The 9,660-nt window shown below is 34.3% G+C and overlaps 3 protein-coding genes across 4 annotated transcripts in view; all 3 read left to right on the forward strand.

Moving 5' to 3' along the window:
• The first annotated feature begins 1,789 nt into the window (after positions 1-1,789).
• LOC110425442 (em-like protein GEA6) lies at positions 1,790-2,170 on the forward strand. Its single transcript, XM_021440362.2, has 2 exons — positions 1,790-1,904; positions 2,001-2,170. The coding sequence occupies exons 1-2, from the start codon at positions 1,790-1,792 to the stop codon at positions 2,168-2,170; spliced, it is 285 nt and encodes a 94-aa protein (XP_021296037.2).
• A 1,531-nt stretch (positions 2,171-3,701) lies between these two features.
• LOC149526600 (late embryogenesis abundant protein D-19-like) lies at positions 3,702-4,420 on the forward strand. Its single transcript, XM_089785026.1, has 2 exons — positions 3,702-3,894; positions 3,984-4,420. The coding sequence occupies exons 1-2, from the start codon at positions 3,759-3,761 to the stop codon at positions 4,145-4,147; spliced, it is 300 nt and encodes a 99-aa protein (XP_089641152.1). The 5' UTR covers positions 3,702-3,758; the 3' UTR covers positions 4,148-4,420.
• Positions 4,421-5,298: 878 nt separating this feature from the next.
• EMB2771 (E3 ubiquitin ligase) overlaps positions 5,299-9,660 on the forward strand; it is a 16,141-nt gene continuing 11,779 nt past the window's right edge. For both annotated transcript variants that reach the window (XR_002445981.1, XM_021439865.1), the window contains exons 1-10: positions 5,299-5,610; positions 5,777-5,840; positions 5,971-6,055; positions 6,698-6,984; positions 7,110-7,215; positions 7,348-7,508; positions 7,729-7,916; positions 8,001-8,070; positions 8,296-8,466; positions 8,781-9,259. Coding sequence is in view for 1 of the 2 variants with exons in the window: in XM_021439865.1 (XP_021295540.1) it covers positions 5,384-5,610; positions 5,777-5,840; positions 5,971-6,055; positions 6,698-6,984; positions 7,110-7,215; positions 7,348-7,508; positions 7,729-7,916; positions 8,001-8,070; positions 8,296-8,466; positions 8,781-9,259 (1,838 nt within the window). In the remaining variant the exon portion in view is untranslated. The remainder of the gene's footprint in view (positions 5,611-5,776; positions 5,841-5,970; positions 6,056-6,697; positions 6,985-7,109; positions 7,216-7,347; positions 7,509-7,728; positions 7,917-8,000; positions 8,071-8,295; positions 8,467-8,780; positions 9,260-9,660) is intronic.

Here is a 9,660-nt window from a genome sequence, read left to right on the forward strand (position 1 = left end):
CGGGGACGGTATCAAATTTCATGCTCTAGAGTTTGATCAGGTCCAGTCAAGCATAGCTTAGCTACCCTAGATCTGAACTATTCCACTAAGGACAAAAGCTTGAACTGTTCATTATTTGAATATTAAATTTGATTTAGTAAACCGACCGACCTCTATGTTTTTTCTTGACCCAAAAAAGAAAGTTGGAACTTACCATTTTAAACCCGAGCTTTGCCAAATTCGATTCTCGTTCTCATCGATGCCTGACGCATGAAAAGCACTAAGTAATCTCGTTGACATTTAGATCTAGATATATATATATATATATATATATCTATATATATAAAAGGGAATTATTATAAAAATTTGGTCAAACAAAGTGGGCATCTAATCTAAGTTGTTAACGTTGAATATATATATATATATATATATATATATATTTATGCATGTGAGCAAGAGCATTTTACAGCAATGTCTTTGTAAAGTGGGCACATCTTCTCATATTCCAACCACCCAGAATTGGACTTTTTACTCTTTTAATGTTATAAAATTTATTTTTTTAATAATTTTCCATATTAACAATTATTGAATACATAAAATTTCAAATTTTGATATAAAAATATTCAATTAATTTTTTGTTTCATTTTTTAAAAAAAATTAAAGAAAATCGAACGTTGACACAAATGGGAAAAAGTATTAGTTTTTAGTACCTTAATGGAGACCTTTCGAGAAGCATTCCATAATTTGAAAGAGTTATATATACAGGTGACTTTATATTTTTCTTTTTTCTTTGATTAGATCAACTATCCCACCTATTCCACTTATGGTTTACTGGTATTTTTTTTTCACTTGTTTACTCGTATATTTTTAATATGAATGTATGTTTGAATCTTAATTATGTGATTCAACAGTTTAAATTAGGTCAATTGGCCTATTATTAAACTAGATAATTAAAACATATCAAATAGTTCAACAAGTCAAATGGACTATTACTAGACCAATTAAAACAAGCCAAATAATTTAACAAATCAGATATAGAGGTGTAATATGTTTTGAATTTTTATATTTGATTATATATATTTCAATATAGATGCAGATTATATTAGATTAAGATTTAATTCGATTTTGATGAAGATTAATATATATACACTAATTTATGGTTTGACAAAATTCAATTTTGAATGACTCAATTTTACATTTGATTAGGATGCGATTAAGAGTTTATATACAATGTATTATTAGTGCATATCACATATTACATTATCATTGAATTACATAATAATGTTACATAAATATATAAAAATAATTTTTTTAAAAAATTAAATAAATATTTTTTAAATTATGAGTATTAAATTTTGAGAATTTTTAATTTTTAAAATTATTTTATTAATAAAATGATACATACTGGAAAATTTTCTACAATATATAAATATAATGAACGAACTGTAATAATGGATATAAATATAAATATTAACGAAAACAACACGTGTCTTCGAGCGAAAGAGTTTCCCACGGCCATGCATGAGAAAAAGAAGTACTCGCGTCATCCTATTTCCCGACGCTGACTTGCGTGTATCACAACCAGGCTCCGCCACCCAAGCCACAACTTGGCAATGGCATCGGAAAACATAACCCTGCCACCGCTTGCTCCCCCGCCTTATATATTTCCCCATCCGTGGTCCCAGTATCACCATAGCACCATCCCCATCATATGCTTATTAAGAAAACGAAACTCCCTTTGTTCGTCTCGCGCTGCTTAAGAAGCCCACAGTTTAACTCCTAGGTCAGCTACACTTTAGAAGAAGAAGTTATGAGTTACCAGCAGCAAAGAGAGGAGCTCGATCACAGGGCAAGGGAAGTAGAGATCGTCATCCCTGGCGGAACCGGCGGCAAGAGCCTCGAAGCTGAAGAACACCTGGCTGAAGGTAATTAATTAAATAATGTAAAAGCCCTTTTATTGAGAGCCTTATATTCTCATGCTTTCGAAGTATTTTTGTGCTTTTATGAGGCTTTTTTCTAAGGGAGGAGCCGGGGAGGGCAGACGAGGAAGGAACAGATACGAACGGAAGGGTACCAAGAAATGGGCCACCAAGGCGGTCTCAGCACCGGTGATAAGTCCGGCGGGGAACGTGCAGAAGAAGAAGGCGTTCAGATTGAAAAGAGCAAGTACAGGGCAAGCCAGAGGGTATAAACCAAACCAGCCAACCTCTTCCTGATGGACAGCTCTTTGCTCAGAACTAATCTAAAACTACAAGGAATGTTTCCAAGATCATGGTGTATCATAGTACTAGGCAGGTCTTTTTGTTGCTTTCCTTTTGAGTCAGTGGAAAAAGGAGACTCCTTTATCTGTATAAAAGTGGTGAAACTCCTTTGTTTCCTATCAGTTTGTGTTTGATCCATGTATCAAGTGAAGCAACAGTTTCTTTTTACATGAATGTTTTGTTTATTATTTTAGATATTTGTTAAGATTGCATGCAACATCATTAGAATCAAATTATTTTTGTTTAATTATTATTAAAATTTTACTTAAATAATTTAATTTATGTAAAAATATGCAAATAAAGTGATGTTAATATATAAAAAGTAAATTGTGAAAAATAGAATATGCTCTTTTATTATAGATTCTGAAATTTAATGGAAAAAAGAAATAGAAAAAAATGGTCAAGAATGGCACAAAGTACAGTCGTTTTGGAGAAAATTAATGACATTACCTTAGCAAAGCAAAAAATTATGGTTAAAATTAAATAAAACAGTAAGACATTACTATAGAAAAGAGTGCAACATCATGTAAGACAAGATGGTGTCGAGGTGTCAAATAAACGAGGGTCAAATGTACATGTCTAAATTATTTATTTATTTATTTATTGATAAATAGGAACGTTGTACTTTTTAATTTGATTTAAAACTTATTAAAATTTAATGATAAAAAATATTAAATGAAAAAAAGAGACATATTTCATAAATATATTGTAACTTTTAATCATATTTGGACTAAATTAAAGGATATATAGGTGATTTAAATTTGATATTTTTTTTTTGTAAATATGATGATAAATTAAAATTTTTTATGTATTTTATTTATTAAAAATGCCTATAATTATTGTACAAATTATATGTGAATATTTTGTTGCTCTAGTGAGCAAGTTATTTTATTATTATCAATGTCTCTTTACTAAGCAATATTTTTTAATTAAATTATGCGTAAATTTTAATATATTTTTAGATTTATCGTAATATATGTTTTACATATTTAATCAAACATTATGTATATACTTTATTTTTAATCAATAGAAAACAGAACAATTTAGTTTTAATTATATTTTTTAATGGTAAAAAGGTTAAAAATTGGAAAGATATTATTTAACACCAAAACTTGAATTTACCTTTGTGAATGAATTAAATATAAGAGAATTAACGATAATAATTGTCTGGGAAAAAGGAGACAAATGGGAAGGTTTCGATTAGGTTAGGCCAATTGTCATTTTGCTTTCCGTAATTTTTATTATTTTGCCTAAAAGGGCCTTAGCAAAAAGCAAGAAGACATGCAAAAGACACGTGTCATTATATTTGTCCCAATGTGACCTACGTGGCATACAATCCACACCCCTTTCTGCCACGTACTCCAGCACGCGTCACATAAGATGACAGCACGTCACTCCCTACTCCGCTTATAAACTCACTCGCCCCAGGTCGCCGCTAAAAGCACCGTTTTCCGACCGCATCACAACTAGCAAAAAAGGCGTTCGTCTGTCAAAAAACCAAGACAAAAAGGCACAAGAATGGCCTCAGAGCAAGTGAAAAACGCCTCCGACGAAGAAAGAGCTGAGCTTGATGCTAGGGCCAGGCAAGGAGAGGTCGTGGTTCCCGGTGGAACTAGTGGGAAAAGCTTGGAAGCCCAGGAACGACTTGCTGAAGGTAAATAAACAGATTTTCCTTCTTGTGTTTTTAGTCAGTTTTGCATTGAAAGTTGCAGTTTTTGACTGTCTTGTTTTTGCTGTGTGAAGGGAGGCACCCAGGAGGGGAGGCGGGAAAGCAGCAGATAGGGCGAGAAGGGTACCAGGAAATGGGGCGCAAAGGAGGTCTCAGCACCACTGATAAGTCTGATGGGGAACGTGCTGCAGAAGAAGGCATGCCCATCGATGAATCCAAGCACAGGAACAACAGTTAATCCGCTTTTGTTCAGGAAAAATGTGGTTTTCATTTTCCCCCATGAAGGCCGCCTAGCGCTGATCTTCATCTAAGAAACTCTTTTGTGATTATTGTTGTCCTTTATCTTGATTTAGGTTCCAAGTAAAAACTAAACCAGCCGATCATGTAAAAAACTGGTCTGGTGTATCTACGCTAGCCAAGGTTTTGATTTCCTAGTGTGTTTTCTGGTAGTTGTTTGCTGTTGTGTGCGTTGTTTTGTTTAATGAATGTGTGGTTTTAATAGTAAACGTACTGCTACCCTTGTTTTGTTTTGTTAATTGCTCGTTTAGTTGCGTCACTTGCGTGCATGTTTCCAACAAATGGTTTTCTTCCCGCGATGGATTTCATTCAAAGCTTAGAAACAAAACACCAACGGTTATCATTCAAAGCTTAGAAACAAAACACCAACGGTTAACGTTCATTCAACAGGGTCAAATGCCCCATGCATGTTTTTGAACGTTTCTACATGGTCGATTGTCCCACGGATAAAGGACAGCAAAAGGCAAGACAAGAAGTAACAGCAAATGTACAACATTGTAAATATGTATACTTCATAATATAAAAATACTTTTCCTTATACCATGCACATTCTGGAATGTTTCAACAGGGTCGAATATGCTCCATGAATGTTCGGTCAAATTCCTTTTAATATACTACTATCTTACCATCATATCACACCCCATAGGTTTAGTTGATGTTTTTTTTTAATTCAGATATAGAAAGATTATGTATTAATTAATAAATTAAATGTTTGGGTATTAGTTTGATGTAATTTAATGGTGCTTTGTGAAGGTAATTATTTACAAATATAGTTAAATATCTTAATTCTATCATAAATGATAATTTGATGGTTTAGTAGTAAGTTGAATCCTACGTATTTATCTTCAAAATTTAATTAATTTTACTATAAAAACGAAACATTTTTATATTCATTAAAAAATATGTGTTAAAATAGGCTTTTGAAGAATTGGAATAACGTTTCCTGAGTCAGCGTAGGTCTGTTCTTATCCCTATCGGGGACACACCATTCCAAGGATCCAAACAGAAAACGCTTTAGGGTTTTAGCTTCGGTCGAAAATTAAAAATTCAAGAGAAAAAAAGAGCGGGAGATACTCAGAGAAGCATCATTAGTTCATTTTGTTTTTTTATTCTCCCACTCTCTCACTCACTTAACCAGCTAGCAATCGTCTCAGCGAGTCGACTCATCCTCAAAAATATGCCCGTTGGCGTTCGCCAACTCACCGTACTCGGCGAGTTCAAGCCGTTTGGATTAATCGCCGAGGCACTCGATGGAAAACCGCCGTATAATTCGGCCGATAATTACGATTATCTCCTCTTCGATCCAGAAATCGCGAGGCAACGAGACGAGAACTTGGATAATGACGCCTCGGCTTCAGCCCTCAGTGACCGCCGAGATCACGAGCTTTTCATTCGAGGCAACCGGTAAATAATTTCACCTTGCATTTGATTTAACCAGATTGAAGCGATAAAGTTTCGATTTAAAGTAATTAATTGTTACTTTTTTTTGTTAAATTCTTGTAATTCTGAATTTAACAATAAAATGACTTGATTTTGAGCTCGATTTGAGCATTTTACTTGCCTGTAACAGTATAATTTGGAGCGTTGGTTCTAGAGTGTTTAAGAGATTTACCTTACCTTCTCCAGTCATCAAGGTAAGTTTGTTAAGTAATTAATTGATCGTGAAATTGATGTTTTAACTAGATGAGAATCAAATTATTGTTCCATTTTCCTCCTTTTGTACTGAATGGAATTTTTTTGACAACAATTTTACCTTAATTTTAGGCATGCTGGTGCCGAATGGGTGACATGTCGGAAGCTCTTCTTTGTGTCTTACAGATTGATTCTTTAACAATTTACAATACATCAGGTAAGCATTATAGATGAAAATTGATTCGTTAAGAATCTTGCCATAGTACTTTCATAGTATATCTCAAACTCTTGCCATTCTATATTAATCCGAGGAAGTATCCTTATTATCAGGAGATTGGGATGTTTCATGATTTCGGCTTTTTTGAATGCAAGAGCTAGAATTATGTTCACCATATCATTCCGAATCACTCACAATGTTTGGGTTCATAGTTTGTGTAGTTCTGATATGTATCTGGCATGGACCTTGTATTTATGGATGGTTGGCATTTGATAACTATATACAACTAATGTAGGTGATATGAATAGTTTTAGAACAGTTTGTTTTTGTCAAGTTGTGCATTCCTTGTTCTTAAGTATGGATTAAAGTGTCTGAACAAAAGGGAACAAAGGATTAAAGTGTGGTTCATGCACTCTTTTTTTCCTTTTCTTTAAGGTTGAAGCATTAGGGCCAGAATCTCAATATGCTTATTTCCGTTAGAGAGGAGCCAGTATCTTATTTCTGTAGTGGTTTACTCTTTCTAGGATTTACCTGTTTCATTGAGTTCGTTTTGGCTTATTAAACTCATTGTGTATTAGTTCAAACCTGATTTCTTATTGCAGAACGAAACTGATTTTCCAACACTTTTGTTTTGTGTAACAGGTGAAGTAGTATCCATTCCGCTTCCTTGTTCCATCATATCCATATGGTCTCTTCCATTTGGCCTGTTACTCCAACAGGTGGCAGATGGAAATTCATTAACACATGGCCCTTTTAAATTTTCAAGCCCTTCATTAGGTTCCCGTGATATAATTCGTAATAGAAGAGAAAGTGGGCACAGCCCACAACATAGTTTTAGTTTTCTGACTGCATATGATCATCTTATTAAGGGAGAATCGAGCACAATGTCCTCACATCTGATTCTGAAGGATCTACTTGAAGAACCACAGGTGAGTAATTGAATGCATATTATTTGGAGATTTTACATACATTAACATTGATTCTTCATTTTGAGCCGTTTGATAGTTGATTTTATGTTTAGAGCTGAAAATAGTACATGCCTTGAATTTTGCAGTCAATTTACATTGAAGAAAGAGGAAAACTGAACATAATGAGGGATTTTGATGAAAGAACGATTTGGGCTAGTGATCAAATCCCTCTAATGGCATCATATAACAAAGGTTATATATTTAACTTTGCGTAATTAATGCTTTTCCCTGCTATTATTTTTCCATTTTTTTTGGGAAAAAAAATCAGTAGTGGGTATTTTCCATGTATATAATTTAGTTATGCCTTTGTGACTATGTATGCAGTAAAAATGCAGCATTCAGTTTGGGTCGCTGAAGTAATTAATTCTAGCCTTGAAGTAGAAAATGCTAGTGCATCTGCTATAGTTCCTGCTGGTGTATTACCGAAGCGCTTCTGCTTCCGTAGAATATGGCAGGGGAAGGGTGCTCACACAGCTGCTTCTAAGGTGCTTGATCCCTTTCTGTTTTTTTGGCATTTCTCTTTATTAATGTTGCAATATGATCCATATAGCTGATCCCATATTGTATGGTAAGGCTTAGTTTGTTGCTCTTTTATGCTTTTTTTTTGTGCTTTCCAATTCACTGACTTCCCATCCACATCCTCTGAAATTTATATTTATTTTTATGATTTAAATATCTGTATTTAACTACTGGTCTCATATCCAGGTTTTTCTTGCAACTGATGATGATGCAGCTCCCGTAATTTGCTTTCTGCTCCTAGAGCAAAAAAAATTACTGTCTTTAAGGCTTCAAACTGTTGAAATAAATAATGAGATTCTATTTGATGTTAAACCTGATATGAGCTGGAGCATACCTGCAATTGCTGCTGCTCCTGTCATTGTGACACGACCTGGGTATTGCTACGTTTGCTTTTGTTTTATTTTACTTGGCTGATCTTCTAAGATTCTTTGCTATAATTTCCTCTGATTTTTTTCCAGTGTGAAGGTGGGACCACTTCTGTATACAGACATCATTGTTCTGGCACCAGAAAACATATTACTCCTTTATGTAAGTTCCCCCCCTTTCATGCTTTTGACCTTAACTTCTGCTTTGGTTTTCAACGGTGTAGCCAGTGCGTTATTACTTTTTTTTTCATACATTTACTACCAAAATTAATTTTCTGTCTCTTATGCCTTCCTTTTGCTGATAGGTTATGATGCTGCAATGTACTTTGTGTGTTTTCTTGGTATTGTTTTTCCAGTGGTTCATAATTTACGTGTGCTGTAAATGCAGTCAGGGAAGCTATGCCTTTGCAGGTATCTGCTGCCTTCGTGTTTGGGCAGAGGCAATCTCTCCCATAATTTAGGATTCTCAGAAGCAGCATCCGTTCCCCATGACTTGAAGATTGTAGGACTGGCTGATGCTGTTGAGGCACATATCAATGTGAAAGTAAACAATCGGCAGGTATTATAACTTGTATGCTTGTAGTTTATTAGTTCAAGTGCTCTACTCTTGTTACTGTTCAATTTGTCATGATTTCTTTTGACAAGTCTGTGCTATTTATTTTTCTATTGCATAGTTTTTTTGGCCCCTATAAGTGAAACTTTCATTTTCTGTTTCCGCCAATATTGCTGACGCTTTAAAGCACTTATAATTTTCTAAAAGGGAAATTTTATTAGCCCTTGAATTAGTTGTACCACATTTCTATCTATAAAAGTTTCTGGCTTTTATATCTTAGTTATGAGCTTTAACAACCTTTATTTGCTATGTATTTGCAGATGTTTCGATGTGCACTACGAAGGAGCCCTTCATCATCGTTGGCAAATGATTGCATCACAGCAATGGCTGAGGGTCTGAGTCCCAGTTTCTATAACCATTTTATTGTTCTTCTTTGGGGAGATGGTGATTCTGGCTACTTGTCCGAGGCTAATTCTACTGTTGGTTCAGAATGGAATGCTTTTTGTGATATTATAATGCAAATGTGCAAGAAGTCATCTGTAGTTTCTCAAGAGATTCCAAAGTCATCTTGGGAGTTTCTTCTTAATAGCAAATTTCATGAGAACTACTGCAAGATTAACTCCATCATTGGATTGCCTTCTAGAATAGCACTTGATAGGCCAGGATTGGATTCCATAAGATCAAATATAGATGGTTCAAAAAATTCAGAAAAATCATTTTACTTTGATCTATTAATGGAGAGTTTGGATTCTCTGCATGCAGTTTATGAAAGTCTGAAAATGGATAATCTCCGGAGAAGGTAAATCTAAGTCTTAACCATGTTTCTCTCTTCATGTGCTTTAGTTTCTAAGGGACCGTTTTCAACTATCTTTGTGTCTGTTGTTTGTTCTCTTTTTCCTTTCTTGCCAACCTTTTTTCAATCCAGTTGCTTCAGTTGACAATTGTTTCACAACTATGTCTGTTCCATGAAAAAAAATTTAAAATACTACTACATAAATGACGATTAATGTTGTCCTGGTAGCCAGATGATATGCAACTTCAAATGAGAGAGATCATGATTTAGTTCTAAAGAGTTTGGAACTTTTTTCACATTTGGACTGGCAAGATTCCTGTTAGGACATGATTTTGAGTTTATGTGATGCAGGATCTTTAAGTTATCAGGATTGAATTACTCTGAGAACTTGACAGTTGGCTATAGTA

This window comes from Theobroma umbraticum, unplaced genomic scaffold (assembly GCF_002168275.2).
Source record: "Theobroma umbraticum cultivar Fairchild unplaced genomic scaffold, ASM216827v3 scaffold_81.0, whole genome shotgun sequence".
Classification (NCBI taxonomy): domain Eukaryota; kingdom Viridiplantae; phylum Streptophyta; class Magnoliopsida; order Malvales; family Malvaceae; genus Theobroma; species Theobroma umbraticum.